Source organism: Entelurus aequoreus, linkage group LG10, assembly GCF_033978785.1.
Source record: "Entelurus aequoreus isolate RoL-2023_Sb linkage group LG10, RoL_Eaeq_v1.1, whole genome shotgun sequence".
Taxonomy (NCBI): Eukaryota; Metazoa; Chordata; class Actinopteri; order Syngnathiformes; family Syngnathidae; genus Entelurus; species Entelurus aequoreus.
The window spans coordinates 45,770,070-45,789,701 of record NC_084740.1 but is presented as its reverse complement, the minus strand read 5'-3'; the positions used below and the strand labels follow the sequence as shown (position 1 = coordinate 45,789,701).

The 19,632-nt window shown below is 38.9% G+C and overlaps 1 protein-coding gene across 5 annotated transcripts in view; it reads right to left on the bottom strand.

Moving 5' to 3' along the window:
* LOC133658686 (short transient receptor potential channel 6-like) overlaps positions 1 to 19,632 on the bottom strand; it is a 36,647-nt gene that overhangs the window by 4,452 nt on the left and 12,563 nt on the right. For 3 of the 5 annotated variants that reach the window (XM_062060997.1, XM_062060998.1, XM_062060993.1), the window contains 7 exons: positions 16,858 to 17,235; positions 16,592 to 16,787; positions 16,319 to 16,531; positions 15,997 to 16,261; positions 9,768 to 9,963; positions 6,160 to 6,318; positions 6,038 to 6,094 (listed from right to left, as the gene is read on the bottom strand). In XM_062060997.1, coding sequence (XP_061916981.1) covers positions 6,038 to 6,094; positions 6,160 to 6,318; positions 9,768 to 9,963; positions 15,997 to 16,261; positions 16,319 to 16,531; positions 16,592 to 16,787; positions 16,858 to 17,235 — 1,464 coding nt within the window. The remainder of the gene's footprint in view (positions 1 to 6,037; positions 6,095 to 6,159; positions 6,319 to 9,767; positions 9,964 to 15,996; positions 16,262 to 16,318; positions 16,532 to 16,591; positions 16,788 to 16,857; positions 17,236 to 19,632) is intronic. The other 2 variants (XM_062060994.1, XM_062060996.1) reach the window with 2 other exon arrangements.

Here is a 19,632-nt window from a genome sequence, read left to right as displayed (position 1 = left end):
AAAGAGCACCTTCAACACACCTGGACTACACTGTAAGATGTTAGTCGACAAAGAGCACCTTCAACACACCTGGACTACACTGTAAGATGTTAGTCGACAAGGAGCACCTTCAACACACCTGGACTACACTGTAAGATGTTAGTCTACAATGACCACTTCAACACACCTGGACTACACTGTAAGATGTTAGTCGACAAGGAGCACCTCCAACACACCTGGACTACACTGTAAGATGTTAGTCGACAAGGAGCACCTTCAACACACCTGGACTACACTGTAAGATGTTAGTCGACAAGGAGCACCTTCAACACACCTGGACTACACTGTAAGATGTTAGTCGACAAGGAGCACCTTCAACACACCTGGACTACACTGTAAGATGTTAGTCGACAAAGAGGACCTTCAACACACCTGGACTACACTGTAAGATGTTAGTCGACAAGGAGCACCTTCAACACACCTGGACTACACTGTAAGATGTTAGTCGACAAGGAGCACCTTCAACACACCTGGACTACACTGTAAGATGTCAGTCGACAAGGAGCACCTTCAACACACCTGGACTACACTGTAAGATGTCAGTCGACAAGGAGCACCTCCAACACACCTGGACTACACTGTAAGATGTTAGTCGACAAGGAGCACCTTCAACACACCTGGACTACACTGTAAGATGTTCGTCGACAAGGAGCACCTCCAACACACCTGGACTACACTGTAAGATGTTAGTCGACAAGGAGCACCTCCAACACACCTGGACTACATTGTAAGATGTTAGTCGACAAGGAGCACCTTCAACACACCTGGACTACACTGTAAGATGTTAGTCGACAAGGAGCACCTTCAACACACCTGGACTACACTGTAAGATGTTAGTCGACAAAGAGGACCTTCAACACACCTGGACTACACTGTAAGATGTTAGTCGACAAGGAGCACCTTCAACACACCTGGACTACACTGTAAGATGTTAGTCGACAAGGAGCACCTTCAACACACCTGGACTACACTGTAAGATGTTAGTCGACAAAGAGGACCTTCAACACACCTGGACTACACTGTAAGATGTTAGTCGACAAGGAGCACCTTCAACACACCTGGACTACACTGTAAGATGTTAGTCGACAAGGAGCACCTCCAACACACCTGGACTACACTGTAAGATGTTAGTCGACAAGGAGCACCTCCAACACACCTGGACTACACTGTAAGATGTTAGTCGACAAGGAGCACCTTCAACACACCTGGACTACACTGTAAGATGTTAGTCGACAAGGAGCACCTCCAACACACCTGGACTACACTGTAAGATGTTAGTCGACAAGGAGAACCTCCAACACACCTGGACTACACTGTAAGATGTTAGTCGACAAGGAGCACCTCCAACACACCTGGACTACACTGTAAGATGTTAGTCGACAAGGAGCACCTCCAACACACCTGGACTACACTGTAAGATGTTAGTCGACAAGGAGCACCTCCAACACACCTGGACTACACTGTAAGATGTTCGTCGACAAGGAGCACCTCCAACACACCTGGACTACACTGTAAGATGTTAGTCGACAAGGAGCACCTCCAACACACCTGGACAACACTGTAAGATGTTAGTCGACAAGGAGCACCTTCAACACACCTGGACTACACTGTAAGATGTTAGTCGACAAGGAGCACCTCCAACACACCTGGACTACACTGTAAGATGTTAGTCGACAAGGAGCACCTCCAACACACCTGGACTACACTGTAAGATGTTAGTCGACAAGGAGCACCTTCAACACACCTGGACTACACTGTAAGATGTTAGTCGACAAAGAGGACCTTCAACACACCTGGACTACACTGTAAGATGTTAGTCGACAAGGAGCACCTTCAACACACCTGGACTACACTGTAAGATGTTAGTCGACAAGGAGCACCTCCAACACACCTGGACTACACTGTAAGATGTTAGTCGACAAGGAGCACCTCCAACACACCTGGACTACACTGTAAGATGTTAGTCGACAAGGAGCACCTTCAACACACCTGGACTACACTGTAAGATGTTAGTCGACAAGAAGCACCTTCAACACACCTGGACTACACTGTAAGATGTTAGTCGACAAAGAGGACCTTCAACACACCTGGACTACACTGTAAGATGTTAGTCGACAAGGAGCACCTCCAACACACCTGGACTACACTGTAAGATGTTAGTCGACAAGGAGCACCTCCAACACACCTGGACTACACTGTAAGATGTTAGTCGACAAGGAGCACCTCCAACACACCTGGACTACACTGTAAGATGTTAGTCGACAAGGAGCACCTCCAACACACCTGGACTACACTGTAAGATGTTAGTCGACAAGGAGCACCTCCAACACACCTGGACTACACTGTAAGATGTTAGTCGACAAGGAGCACCTCCAACACACCTGGACTACACTGTAAGATGTTAGTCGACAAGGAGCACCTCCAACACACCTGGACTACACTGTAAGATGTTCGTCGACAAGGAGCACCTCCAACACACCTGGACTACACTGTAAGATGTTAGTCGACAAGGAGCACCTCCAACACACCTGGACTACACTGTAAGATGTTAGTCGACAAGGAGCACCTTCAACACACCTGGACTACACTGTAAGATGTTCGTCGACAAGGAGCACCTCCAACACACCTGGACTACACTGTAAGATGTTAGTCGACAAGGAGCACCTCCAACACACCTGGACTACACTGTAAGATGTTAGTCGACAAGGAGCACCTTCAACACAGCTGGACTACACTGTAAGATGTTAGTCGACAAGGAGCACCTCCAACACACCTGGACTACATTGTAAGATGTTAGTCGACAAGGAGCACCTTCAACACACCTGGACTACACTGTAAGATGTTAGTCGACAAGGAGCACCTTCAACACACCTGGACTACACTGTAAGATGTTAGTCGACAAAGAGGACCTTCAACACACCTGGACTACACTGTAAGATGTTAGTCGACAAGGAGCACCTTCAACACACCTGGACTACACTGTAAGATGTTAGTCGACAAGGAGCACCTCCAACACACCTGGACTACACTGTAAGATGTTAGTCGACAAGGAGCACCTCCAACACACCTGGACTACACTGTAAGATGTTAGTCGACAAGGAGCACCTTCAACACACCTGGACTACACTGTAAGATGTTAGTCGACAAGGAGCACCTTCAACACACCTGGACTACACTGTAAGATGTTAGTCGACAAGGAGCACCTCCAACACACCTGGACTACACTGTAAGATGTTAGTCGACAAGGAGCACCTTCAACACACCTGGACTACACTGTAAGATGTTAGTCGACAAGGAGCACCTCCAACACACCTGGACTACACTGTAAGATGTTAGTCGACAAGGAGCACCTCCAACACACCTGGACTACACTGTAAGATGTTAGTCGACAAGGAGCACCTTCAACACACCTGGACTACACTGTAAGATGTTAGTCGACAAGGAGCACCTTCAACACACCTGGACTACACTGTAAGATGTTAGTCGACAAGGAGCACCTCCAACACACCTGGACTACACTGTAAGATGTTAGTCGACAAGGAGCACGTCCAACACACCTGGACTACACTGTAAGATGTTAGTCGACAAGGAGCACCTCCAACACACCTGGACTACACTGTAAGATGTTAGTCGACAAAGAGGACCTTCAACACACCTGGACTACACTGTAAGATGTTAGTCGACAAGGAGCACCTTCAACACACCTGGACTACACTGTAAGATGTTAGTCGACAAGGAGCACCTCCAACACACCTGGACTACACTGTAAGATGTTAGTCGACAAGGAGCACCTCCAACACACCTGGACTACACTGTAAGATGTTAGTCGACAAGGAGCACCTTCAACACACCTGGACTACACTGTAAGATGTTAGTCGACAAGGAGCACCTTCAACACACCTGGACTACACTGTAAGATGTTAGTCGACAAAGAGGACCTTTAACACACCTGGACTACACTGTAAGATGTTAGTCGACAAGGAGCACCTTCAACACACCTGGACTACACTGTAAGATGTTAGTCGACAAGGAGCACCTCCAACACACCTGGACTACACTGTAAGATGTTAGTCGACAAGGAGCACCTCCAACACACCTGGACTACACTGTAAGATGTTAGTCGACAAGGAGCACCTCCAACACACCTGGACTACACTGTAAGATGTTAGTCGACAAGGAGCACCTCCAACACACCTGGACTACACTGTAAGATGTTAGTCGACAAGGAGCACCTCCAACACACCTGGACTACACTGTAAGATGTTAGTCGACAAGGAGCACCTCCAACACACCTGGACTACACTGTAAGATGTTAGTCGACAAGGAGCACCTCCAACACACCTGGACTACACTGTAAGATGTTCGTCGACAAGGAGCACCTCCAACACACCTGGACTACACTGTAAGATGTTAGTCGACAAGGAGCACCTTCAACACACCTGGACTACACTGTAAGATGTTAGTCGACAAGGAGCACCTTCAACACACCTGGACTACACTGTAAGATGTCAGTCGACAAGGAGCACCTTCAACACACCTGGACTACACTGTAAGATGTCAGTCGACAAGGAGCACCTCCAACACACCTGGACTACACTGTAAGATGTTAGTCGACAAGGAGCACCTTCAACACACCTGGACTACACTGTAAGATGTTAGTCAACAAGGAACACCTCCAACACACCTGGACTACACTGCAAGATGTTTGTAGGAATGTTCCAAACATTCACACAAAATTCACCAGTACAGCAAAATTCATCTATTTCTTCTTTTCTTTTCTTCTTCTTCTCCAGATTTTGGCGCGTTTTACCTTCCATGTTTATCATCCAATTCAAAGCATTCCAACTTCAAACGGTTCAGCCTTGACAAATTCCAAAAAATTCCCAGATTTCCCAGAATTCCAGGTTTTTTCCGGGACCTTTTTGAAACTTCCACCATTTCCACATTTTTCAAACCATTCCACCTTCAACACATTCCACCGTCCTGAAAATTCTAACTATATTTTTTACAAGTTTAAAAAAATTCCAGGATTTTCCAGAAATTCTGCTTTTCCAAAGCCCTATTTACACCTTTTTTTCTGGCAACTACTCCTCCCACATTTTTCCACCCACTTCAACAGTTCCACCATCAAAATATTCCTCTTAATCAGGACAAAAAACAAAGTTGTTATTTGAACTGGAAAAATTCCCTTTTTTCCCCCCGAAATTCCAGGAATTCTGTAATTTTTTGAATTTCTCAATTCAACATGTTAATACTTCAACATTTCTCAACCGTTTTTAAAAATTCCAACACCAACCATTTCAACTTATTCATAATATTCAAGGTTTTTTTCTACCATTTTCAAAAAAAATCCCGCTTTTCCCGAAATTCCCAAATTTCCATGAAATTCCCATTGAAAAGAATGGGACATTTTTCAAAGCTGCACAATTCCCACATTTTTTATCAGATTCAAACCGTTGCAATTTCAAAATATTCAGCCTGTTCAGGAATTGTGTGCTCCTTTTCAACAATTGTTAACAAACTCCCGGATTTCCTAAAATTCCTAGTTTTAGGGACATTTTCCCCATTCAAAATGAATTGTCCATTTTTCAAACTTCCACAATTTCCACATTTTTCAACCGATTCAAACCATTCCACCTTCAACACATTCCACCGTCCTGAAAATTCTAACTATATTTTGTCCAAGTTCCAAAAAATTCCAGGATGTTGGTGAATGTTGTTGTAGAAAAGATGATTGTGTGAATGTTTGGACATTGATGGATTTAAACATGACATCAGTGTGTTGGTGTCAGAAAAGTCAACATGAGTTATTAAAAAGTTGTTGTCTTGAAATAAAATAAATATTGACCAAGGAGTGACTTTGAAATGAATTTAATAATAAAGTGAATAATACTTTAAATTATATTACTAATAAAGTGAATAATTAATACTTTAAATAATATTAATAATAAAGTGAAGAATACTTTAAATGATATTAATAATAATAATAATACTGTACCTGATGGTGTATGGGACAAAGGGGCGTGTCCTTGCTGGTATCCACCTGTTGACTCAACTTACACCAGAAGAAACACTTTAGGATGCAGTAGGAATTCAAAATGGCCGTCCTAACCTTGGTACCATTTCATCTCCGTCCTTCTGCCAGGGACACACTTTGACTCCCCGCAGGAAGTCCAGATGTGGGAGCAGGTTGAAGGGCACAGGCAGCGAGTTGACGGGCTCAAAGTAGGACAACCACAGTTTGGATCTGGCAAATAACCACTCCACGCCACAGTCACCCTGTCAACGTACTCCATGTTAGTCAGCAGGAAGTCATGTCAACATACTCCATGTTAGCCAGCAGGAAGTCATGTCAACGTACTCCATGTTAACCAGCAGGAAGTCATGTCAACGTACTCCATGTTAGCCAGCAGGAAGTCATGTCAACATACTCCATGTTAGCCAGCAGGAAGTCATGTCAACATACTCCATGTCAGCAGCAGGAAGTCATGTCAACATACTCCATGTCAGCAGCAGGAAGTCATGTCAACATACTCCATGTTAGCCAGCCGGAAGTCATGTCAACATACTCCATGTTAGCCAGCAGGAAGTCATGTCAACATACTCCATGTTAGCCAGCAGAAAGTCATGTCAACATACTCCATGTTAGCCAGCAGGAAGTCATGTCAACGTACTCCATGTTAGCCAGCAGGAAGTCATGTCAACGTACTCCATGTTAGCCAGCAGGAAATCATGTCAACATACTCCATGTTAGCCAGCAGGAAGTCATGTCAACATACTCCATGTTAGCCAGCAGGAAATCATGTCAACATACTCCATGTTAGCCAGCAGGAAGTCATGTCAACATACTCCATGTTAGCCAGCAGGAAGTAATGTCAACATACTCCATGTTAGCCAGCAGGAAGTCATGTCAACATACTCCATGTTAGCCAGCCGGAAGTCATGTCAACATACTCCATGTTAGCCAGCAGGAAGTCATGTCAACATACTCCATGTTAGCCAGCAAAAAGTCATGTCAACATACTCCATGTTAGCCAGCAGGAAGTCATGTCAACGTACTCCATGTTAGCCAGCAGGAAATCATGTCAACATACTCCATGTTAGCCAGCAGGAAGTCATGTCAACATACTCCATGTTAGCCAGCAGGAAATCATGTCAACATACTCCATGTTAGCCAGCAGGAAGTCATGTCAACATACTCCATGTTAGCCAGCAGGAAGTAATGTCAACATACTCCATGTTAGCCAGCAGGAAGTCATGTCAACGTACTCCATGTTAGCCAGCAGGAAGTCATGTCAACGTACTCCATGTTAACCAGCAGGAAGTCATGTCAACGTACTCCATGTTAGCCAGCAGGAAGTCATGTCAACGTACTCCATGTTAGCCAGCAGAAAGTCATGTCAACATACTCCATGTTAGCCAGCAGGAAGTCATGTCAACATACTCCATGTTAGCCAGCAGAAAGTCCTGTCAACGTACTCCATGTTAGCCAGCAGGAAGTCATGTCAACATACTCCATGTTAGCCAGCAGGAAGTCATGTCAACATACTCCATGTTAGCCAGCAGGAAGTCATGTCAACGTACTCCATGTTAGCCAGCAGGAAGTCATGTCAACGTACTCCATGTTAGCCAGCAGGAAGTCATGTCAACGTACTCCATGTTAGCCAGCAAGAAGTCATGTCAACGTACTCCATGTTAGCCACCAGGAAGTCATGTCAACGTACTCCATGTTAGCCAGCAGGAAGTCATGTCAACGTACTCCATGTTAGCCAGCAGGAAGTCATGTCAACGTACTCCATGTTAGCCAGCAGGAAGTCATGTCAACGTACTCCATGTTAACCAGCAGGAAGTCATGTCAACGTACTCCATGTTAGCCAGCAGGAAGTCATGTCAACATACTCCATGTTAGCCAGCAGGAAGTCATGTCAACATACTCCATGTCAGCAGCAGGAAGTCATGTCAACATACTCCATGTCAGCAGCAGGAAGTCATGTCAACATACTCCATGTTAGCCAGCCGGAAGTCATGTCAACATACTCCATGTTAGCCAGCAGGAAGTCATGTCAACATACTCCATGTTAGCCAGCAGAAAGTCATGTCAACATACTCCATGTTAGCCAGCAGGAAGTCATGTCAACGTACTCCATGTTAGCCAGCAGGAAGTCATGTCAACGTACTCCATGTTAGCCAGCAGGAAATCATGTCAACATACTCCATGTTAGCCAGCAGGAAGTCATGTCAACATACTCCATGTTAGCCAGCAGGAAATCATGTCAACATACTCCATGTTAGCCAGCAGGAAGTCATGTCAACATACTCCATGTTAGCCAGCAGGAAGTAATGTCAACATACTCCATGTTAGCCAGCAGGAAGTCATGTCAACATACTCCATGTTAGCCAGCCGGAAGTCATGTCAACATACTCCATGTTAGCCAGCAGGAAGTCATGTCAACATACTCCATGTTAGCCAGCAAAAAGTCATGTCAACATACTCCATGTTAGCCAGCAGGAAGTCATGTCAACGTACTCCATGTTAGCCAGCAGGAAATCATGTCAACATACTCCATGTTAGCCAGCAGGAAGTCATGTCAACATACTCCATGTTAGCCAGCAGGAAATCATGTCAACATACTCCATGTTAGCCAGCAGGAAGTCATGTCAACATACTCCATGTTAGCCAGCAGGAAGTAATGTCAACATACTCCATGTTAGCCAGCAGGAAGTCATGTCAACGTACTCCATGTTAGCCAGCAGGAAGTCATGTCAACGTACTCCATGTTAACCAGCAGGAAGTCATGTCAACGTACTCCATGTTAGCCAGCAGGAAGTCATGTCAACGTACTCCATGTTAGCCAGCAGAAAGTCATGTCAACATACTCCATGTTAGCCAGCAGGAAGTCATGTCAACATACTCCATGTTAGCCAGCAGAAAGTCCTGTCAACGTACTCCATGTTAGCCAGCAGGAAGTCATGTCAACATACTCCATGTTAGCCAGCAGGAAGTCATGTCAACATACTCCATGTTAGCCAGCAGGAAGTCATGTCAACGTACTCCATGTTAGCCAGCAGGAAGTCATGTCAACGTACTCCATGTTAGCCAGCAGGAAGTCATGTCAACGTACTCCATGTTAGCCAGCAAGAAGTCATGTCAACGTACTCCATGTTAGCCACCAGGAAGTCATGTCAACGTACTCCATGTTAGCCAGCAGGAAGTCATGTCAACGTACTCCATGTTAGCCAGCAGGAAGTCATGTCAACGTACTCCATGTTAGCCAGCAGGAAGTCATGTCAACATACTCCATGTTAGCCAGCAGGAAGTCATGTCAACATACTCCATGTTAGCCAGCAGGAAGTCATGTCAATATACTCCATGTTAGCCAGCAGGAAGTCATGTCAACATACTCCATGTTAGCCAGCAGGAAGTCATGTCAACATACTCCATGTTAGCCAGCAGGAAGTCATGTCAACATACTCCATGTTAGCCAGCAGGAAGTCATGTCAACGTACTCCATGTTAGCCAGCAGGAAGTCATGTCAACGTACTCCATGTTAGCCAGCAGGAAGTCATGTCAACGTACTCCATGTTAGCCAGCAGGAAGTCATGTCAACGTACTCCATGTTAGCCAGCAGGAAGTCATGTCAACATACTCCATGTTAGCCAGCAGGAAGTCATGTCAACATACTCCATGTTAGCCAGCAGGAAGTCATGTACATTAGTAGTAGACCCACCTGTATCTCCTGGAAGGAGCTGTTGAACATGGCAATGAGCACGTTGAGCAACACGACCACCATGACGATGTTGTAGAGTCCGTACAGGAAGTAGCCGATGTTCTCGATGAACTTGTGCTCCACGTCCATCACCACAGACTTCACCTCCGACAGGCCGAAGATGGCCCAGAAGAGAGTTTTAAAACTTTCCTCCAGTCTACACATACAGAGTGCATTTATCAGCTTATGGAACATAACATTTAGGAATGTGTCCATCATTTAGAATCCTTATGTAAGACAAGAACACATGTTTTTAATGCATTCTAAATCATAAATAAACATTAGCAAGAGTCAGCTAACAATAGAGCTAATGAGGGTTGCTCTGTTACACCTTTAATGCGCTCTAAAACATATCTAAAAACCTCCATCAAGGTTTTATATACACACTGTAAGCATATATGTAGTATCTAGTAACATTCATAATAACATGTAATAATTACATATTTTATATACACACTGTAAGTATATATGTAGTATCTAATAACATTCATAATAACATGTAATAATTACATATTTTATATACACACTGTAAGTATATATGTAGTATCTAGTAACATTCATAATAACATGTAATATTTACATATTTTATATACACACTGTAAGTATACATGTAGTATCTCGTAACATTCATAATAACATGTAATAATTACATATTTATTATTTCTGTCTTGCCTCTGGTGAGGGCGGTCGCATTTTTCTCCGCTCCCTCCTTCCCTGCTTGCTCTCTTTGTTTTTGTCTTGTCTGAACTATTTTGAAGCCTCTTTTCTTGAGCTGTCCTCAAATCTAAACATCAAAATGAATTTGATCAACTGGACTCTCGACGCAATTGACACAGTCTTTTCGACAAGGAAAAGAGGCTCGGGGGAGCCTGGCTGCCCTGATGGAACCATTGCTGCGGGGTACGTGAGAGATTCCTGGAATACTTGGAGAATCATGTGCCTCTCAGTCCTTTCCATCGAGGACGTGGAAGACATCTACCTATTTGGAGCTGTGATCGCAGGGCATTTGCTGATTGGGCTGGGCATTGCTCTGGTGTATCGTCAAATTCGGAAGACGATGGCAGCCACTCAAGGGGCCAACAGGCTGTTCAACGCAATGGAAGGATTGGGTCGTGCTGTGGGATCACAGACTGGAGCGATTGCTGATTTGAATCGCAAGGTAGATTCCATCTTGATGATGTTACAGAAAGAATAAATTGGAATTGTCAGAGCCAGCATACAGAGCAGGAATGTCATTGTTTTGACTGCTCGAAGAAAAACAACATCTTAATCTACGATTTGACTCCCTCGAATGGCCTTGAGGAACAGGCTGTTTGAAAACACTCCCCTGAGGACTCCTCAAAGATGGACGCTTTTGACCTTTCCCTTTTTTTCAAAAGCACCTGGGTCGGACTCTTGAACTCTTGAACTCTTGGGGCCGGCCTCGGCCCATAAAGACAATCCAACATCTCACCCAAGTTAATTGGGCATACATGCACGCACACACCCCTCCCCAAATCAACGCCTTCACCACTGCTTGATTCCTCCGGGGTTGTGGGGGCTGAGCAGCGCTCAACAGCAGCTGCCGGCCTCCAAAGTCCTGTTGGATGACTCTGTTGCGAGTTGTTGTGATTAAATGTACCATGTTTATGTGTGCCATGCTATGTGAGGTTTTTTTCCTCGGACTCAGTCTGGACCATTCCTGAGGGTCCAGCCTCAGACTGATATTTTTTTTACTTCCCCCCTTCCCCAATGTCACCTTTTTCCCACCTTTTTAAGGAGCGCCTAAGTGAGGCTGATCCGTTGGCGGTCCCGTCTTGTCTCCCTGTAACGTATGTCTGCTCTTAGCGGGATTGTGCCGAAAATGTAATTTCAGTTCTTATGTGTCTTGTACATGTAAGAATGGACAATAAAGCTGATTGATTGATTGATTGATTGATTGATATTTTATATACACACTAAGTATATATGTACTATCTAGTAACATTCATAATAACATGTAATATTTACATATTTTATATACACACTGTAAGTATATATGTAGTATCTAGTAACATTCATAATAACATGTAATAATTACATATTTTATATACACACTGTAAGTATATATGTAGTATCTAGTAACATTCATAATAACATGTCATATTTACATATTTTATATACATAATGTAAGTATATAAGTAATGTAGTAACATTCATAATAGCATGTAATATATACATGATGTAAGTATATATGTCATGTAGTAACATTCATAATAACATGTAATATATACATGATGCAAGTATATATGTCATGTAGTAACATTCATAATAACATGTAATATATATACATGATGTAAGTATATATGTCATGTAGTAACATTCATAATAACATGTAATATATACATGATGTAAGTATATATGTCATGTAGTAACATTCATAATAACATGTAATATATACATGATGTAAGTATATATGTAATGTAGTAATTCATAATAACATGTAATATATACATGATGTAAGTATATATGTCATGTAGTAACATTCATAATAACATGTAATATATACATGATGTAAGTATATATGTCATGTAGTAACATTCATAATAACATGTAATATATACATGATGTAAGTATATATGTCATGTAGTAACATTCATAATAACATGTAATATATACATGATGTAAGTATATATGTCATGTAGTAACATTCATAATAACATGTCATATATACATGATGTAAGTATATATGTCATGTAGTAACATTCATAATAACATGTAATATATACATGATGTAAGTATATATGTCATGTAGTAACATTCATAATAACATGTAATATATACATGATGTAAGTATATATGTCATTTAGGAACATTCATAATAACATGTAATATATACATGATGTAAGTATATATGTCATGTAGTAACATTCATAATAACATGTAATATATACATGATGTAAGTATATATGTAAGGTAGTAACATTCATAATAACATGTAATATATACATGATGTAAGTATATATGTCATGTAGTAACATTCATAATAACATGTCATATATACATGATGTAAGTATATATGTCATGTAGTAACACACATAATAACATGTCATATATACATGATGTAAGTATATATGTCATGTAGTAACATTCATAATAACATGTAATATATACATGATGTAAGTATATATGTCATGTAGTAACATTCATAATAACATGTAATATATACATGATGTAAGTATATATGTCATGTAGTAACATTCATAATAACATGTAATATATACATGATGTAAGTATATATGTCATGTAGTAACATTCATAATAACATGTCATATATACATGATGTAAGTATATATGTCATGTAGTAACATTCATAATAACATGTAATACATACATGATGTAAGTATATATGTCATGTAGTAACATTCATAATAACATGTAATATATACATGATGTAAGTATATATGTCATGTAGTAACATTCATAATAACATGTAATATATACATGATGTAAGTATATATGTAATGTAGTAACATTCATAATAACTTGTAATATATATATGTAATGTAGTAATATTCATAACATGTAATATATACATGATGTAAGTATTTATGTCATGTAGTAACATTCATAATATCATGTAATATATACATGATGTAAGTATATATGTCATGTAGTAACATTCATAATAACATGTAATATATACATGATGTAAGTATATATGTCATGTAGTAACATTCATAATAACATGTAATATATACATGATGTAAGTATATATGTCATGTAGTAACATTCATAATAACATGTAATATATACATGATGTAAGTATATATGTCATGTAGTAACATTCATAATAACATGTAATATATACATGATGTAAGTATATATGTAATGTAGTAATTCATAATAACATGTAATATATACATGATGTAAGTATATATGTAATGTAGTAACATTCATAATAACATGTAATATATACATGATGTAAGTATATATGTCATGTAGTAACATTCATAATAACATGTCATATATACATGATGTAAGTATATATGTCATGTAGTAACATTCATAATAACATGTCATATATACATGATGTAAGTATATATGTCATGTAGTAACATTCATAATAACATGTCATATATACATGATGTAAGTATATATGTCATGTAGTAACATTCATAATAACATGTCATATATACATGATGTAAGTATATATGTAAGGTAGTAACATTCATAATAACATGTAATATATACATGATGTAAGTATATATGTCATGTAGTAACATTCATAATAACATGTAATATATACATGATGTAAGTATATATGTCATGTAGTAACATTCATAATAACATGTCATATATACATGATGTAAGTATATATGTCATGTAGTAACATTCATAATAACATGTCATATATACATGATGTAAGTATATGTCATGTAGTAACATTCATAATAACATGTAATATATACATGATGTAATTATATATGTCATGTAGTAACATTCATAATAACATGTAATATATACATGATGTAAGTATATATGTAAGGTAGTAACATTCATAATAACATGTAATATATACATGATGTAAGTATATATGTAAGGTAGTAACATTCATAATAACATGTAATATATACATGATGTAAGTATATGTCATGTAGTAACATTCATAATAACATGTAATATATACATGATGTAAGTATATATGTCATGTAGTAACATTCATAATAACATGTAATATATACATGATGTAAGTATATATGTCATATTTTAGTAATTTTAAGTATTAATTTCACAGACACATCACAACGCTCACTTCCCCTTCAACAACATCAAGACTACTAATCATGGCAGACTTGATGAGAGACAACAAAAACTACTTTGGGACAAATGATGATCCGGAAACTTCTATTTTTGAGCCTGAACATAAGGAGGATGATCTACAAGTTGTAGAGGTCAAACACTAAGCATCATGTACTTTGCTGAGTGCTGAACAAGAACATAATAAAACAATCACTTACTGTACAATGTCTGCTCTCACTGGGATACAGACTGATGGGATGTTTATATCTTCCCCTTTACATCAACAATTCATCATCATCCTCACAAAGGGTTAAAAAAGTGTCTTTCTCACCATCTCCGGGTCTAAGTTGGATGTCAAAGTTGACCAACTTGTGGGTTTGTGTCCACAACCTTCTACTATCCAGGTGAGAGACATGATTTATCATCTAGAATTAACTTTCACCGACTCAGAGGCCATGCAGCAGCTCAACATGTCAATATAGCAGCATAAGCTAGTTAGCTTGGCTAAAAAAGTCTGTCTGCGTTAGCACTTATAATAACAATATCACTGATACTTGTTAATATTTATAATAACAATATGACTAATACTTGTTAATATTTATAATAACAATATCACTAATACTTGTTAATATTTAAAATAACAATATCACTAATACTTGGTAATATTTAAAATAACAATATCACTAATACTTGGTAATATTTAAAATAACAATATCACTATTATTTGTTAATATTCAGGTCACCACATGTAAATGGGGTATTGTTGGTGTTTTTAATGAGTACAATAGTGTACTCCTGTTAGCTGCTTTGTTAGCCACTTCTCACTTGCCATATTTGACGACTTAGAATGCATAACCTGTTCTTGTCTTACAGAAGACAATCTTTTTTTAAATAATTTTTATTTGCAGATGTATTTGTTTAGTTTTTTTTACCTACGAATAATTTTTACTACTTGCATAAATGTATTTTTATACGTGGCAATCATTTTTTTATTGATTAAAATTGTTTTTATACTTGATTTTATTTTTTGAATTGAATAAAATAGTTTTTATACTTGCAATTATATTTTTAATTGAATTAATTTTTTTTACATACAGAAATTTATTTTTATACATGCCAATATTTTTTTAATTGGAAAAATAAATACTTTTATACTTGCATTTTTTTTTAAATTGAAGTAAATTGTTTTTATATATGCAAATGTGTTTTTTACTAAAATAGTCAGTCTGCGTCAGCACTTATAATAACAATATGACCAGTACTTGTTAATATTCAGGTCACCACATGTAAATGGAGTATTGTTGGTGCATTAGTGTTAGCTGCAGTGTTAGCCACCTCTTACTTGCCATATTTGAGGACTTAGAATGTTCCTGTCTTACAGAAGGATTGTGAAAAAGAGCACTTCCCCTTCAAGACCTGGAGGACTCACGTGGTGAAGGCTGGGTTGTGCTTGGCGCCCAGGTAGTTGGAGTACAGGTTGAAGAGTCCCACCATGAAGGCCACAAACACGGTGATGAAGATCACCAGGAACTTGAAAATGTCCCCCAAAGTTCTCCCCAGAGAAACCTGCAGGGGTCCAAAGTTCTGGTTGGCGGGCAGGACGTAGGCCACGCGCCAGAAGCTCAGCACCACGGCCGCGGCATAAAGGCCCTCGGAAATGAGCTGCGGGTCCGACGGCGCCCAGTCGGCCCGAGCTGAAGTCGAGAACTGGACTCAGGTCTGAGGTTAGGACAGGAGATGTTTGGACTTACCCAGCTGGAAGTACTGGATGTGGGAGGGCAGGTGGGTGTGGTGCTGGTCCACGTAGCGCTGGGCGGCGTACGCGTGCCAGAAGGCCATCAGTCGAGCCGTGAAGGAGCTGGTGAAGAGAGCCACCATGGTGAAGTCCAGAAGGTTCCAAGGTTCTGAGACGTACTCCCTGATGTCCTGGGACCAAACCTTCTTGCAGTCTTCCCAGATCTTCCCTGGAGACATCAAAACACCAACATGAGGAACTGAGGCCCCGTGCTGGACCTGGATCGCACCTAGAACCCATGTGATGATGAAGACCTCCACCCAGGTGAAGGGAGTTGTCTTCATGCGAAGCAGCTGTGAGGTGCTGGTGTTGGGCGCCACCTGGAGGCGCTCGGCCGCGTTCAGGACCAGCAGGCACAGGAAGACCACAAAGGAGGCGGCGTGGGCCACAAACCTCAGGAAAGGTCCACACAGGATCTTGCCTAACTGCAGGAGAAGCACCAGAAGAGGTCTCCAAGAAGGTCCAAGTGTGCAGCAGCAGGACCTTCACGCTTACCTTGCTGGACGGTGCAATCCAGGACACCAAGGCCAGAAGAGGCAAGCCCAAGGAGACCCCCAGAACCAGCAGGACCTTCACCGCCGTGGTCTGCTGGCGGAGTCCAGACCAGTTCTGGTACCAGATGGACAAGAGCTGCTGCTGACAGTTGGGGTGGGCCAGGAACTGAGAGAGAGGAACATCTTCAAACATGGACTGGAGACCTGGAAAGAAGACCTGGCGCACCTTCTTGACTTGGTACTTGATGGCCAGTTTCAACCTGCTGAGGTCCTGAGAGGGACCGTGTACCACGGCCTGAACCTCCTCCGTGGTGTGACACAGGTCCAGCAGGGCCACCAGGAAGTCTTGGCACTGGGACCACAGGTTCTGGTAGTCCTGCTGTGGAGGAACATCTCAGCTCACCTCAGCCACAAGACCACCGGACCAAATTTGCACTTGCAGAAGATACTTCTAATACTTCCTAAACTTGCAGAAGATACTTCTTATACTTGCAGAAGATACTTCCTAAACTTGCAGAAGATACTTCTTATACTTGCAAGAAAGATACTTCTTATACTTGCAGAAGATACTTCTTATACTTGTAGAAGATACTTCTTATACTTGTAGAAGATACTTCTTATACTTGTAGAAGATACTTCTTCTCAAATCCTTTTTTTACTTGAAGAAAATGTTTTTTTTTACTTGCATAAATGTGTTTTTATACTTGTCAATCATTTCCTAACTGAAGAAAATTGTTTTTATACTTTTGAATATATTTTTAATTGAAAAAAAATATTTTTAAAAATGCAAATATTATTTTAATTACATTAAAAAATCATACTTCCAAATATTTGTTTACATGCAGAAAACTGTTGTATACTTGCGAATATTTGTATTTAATAGAAGAAAAAAATATATACTCGCAAATATTTTTTTACTTGCAGAAAATTTTATTTTTTAACTTATGAATTGTTTCTTTTTAATTGCAGATTCATTTTTTTACCTACGAATATTTTTCTACTTTCATAAATTAGTTTTTATACCTGCCAATCATTTTTTAACTGAAGAAATGTGTTTTTATATTGCCAATATTTTTTTTTTATTAAATAAAAAAAACATACTTGCAAAAAATGCAGAAAACTATTTTCTACTTATATATTTTTTTAAACTGAAGAAAAATATTTTTATTCTTGAAAATATTTATTTTACTTGCGAATCTTTTTTTTTTACTTGCAAATTGTTTTGTAAATTGTTGAAAAGTATTTTACTTGCATAAATGTGTTTTTGTACCTGTCAATCATTTGTTAACTTGAGGAAAAAAATGTATTCTCCAAAATCTTTTTTATAATTTAAGATATAAAATGTATTCTTGCAAATATTTTTTACTTGCAGAAAATAGTTTTTTACTCTGCAATCTTTTTAAACGCATGCAATTGTTTTTTTAACTTATGAATTGTTTGATTTTAATTACAGATATATATTTTTTAACAACTAATAATTGTTCTATGTGGGCTCTGTACCGAGGATGTCGTTGTGGCTTGTACAGCCCTTTGAGACACTTGTGATTTAGGGCTATATAAATAAACATTGATTGATTGATTCTACTTGCATAAACGTATTTTTCTACTTGGCAATCATTTGTAACTAAATATTTTTTTATTATGGAATATATTTTTTACAATTGAAAAAATTGTTTTTTCTTGAAAACAGTTTTTTTGAACTTGCAAATTGTTTTGTTACTTGTTAAAGTTTTTTTTTTTTTACTTACAAATGATTTTTTTTTTTACTTCATTAATTTGTTTAATATTTGTAAAAAAAATTGTTTAATTGAAGAAAATACAATTATTCTTGAAAATATTTTTTATTCTTGTAAATATTTGTTTTACTTGCATAAATGTGTTTTTACACCTGACAATCATTTTTTAATGGGATAAAATAGTTATTATACTTGCAAATATTTTTTTCATTGAAAAAAAAAATTGTTGATACTTGCCAATCATTTTTAATTGAATAGAATTGTTTAAATACTTTTGAATATTTTTTTAATTGAAAAAAATTGTTTTTATGATTACAAATATTTTTTTTATTAAATGAAAAAATCCTACTTGCAAATAATGTTTTACATTAAAAACACTGTTTTATACTTGCCAAAACAAATTTTAATAGAAGAAAAAAATGCATTTTCAAAATCGTTTTTATAATTGAAGGAAAAAAATGTATTCTTGCAAATATTTTGTTATGTGCAGAAATGTGTTTTACTTGCAAATATTTTTTTAACTACAGAAAATAGTTTTTTACTCTGCAATCTTTTTTTAAAAGCATACTTTTTTTTTTTTTACCTGTGAATTGTTTCTTACGGAGCCCCTAAAGGGACATGGGAATTTTTTTTTTTTTAGACATGTATCTCGTGGCCACGAGAAAGTATCTCGTGGCCACGAGAAACTTTCTCGTGGCCACGAGAAACTTTTTATAAAAAAAAAAATATATATATATATATATATTTTTTTTTTTTTTTTTTTTTTTTTTTATAAAAAGTTTCTCGTGGCCACGAGAAACTTTCTCGTGGCCACGAGAAAGCATTGGATGCGTGCTGATGGTTTAGTGTGTGTTAAAATGGCAGTTTAGGAGTTAATATGGCTGTATTTCCAGATAGGACTTTCCCCCATGTGTGTTGTGGCAAAATGTGAATGCTTGATTAGTAGGTGTGAGACAAACACTTTATCTTCCTGGTTATTGTAACGCTACGTGTTTGACATTATTTAAGACGTTATCATGCCCGGGAAAGGACAGTTTTCC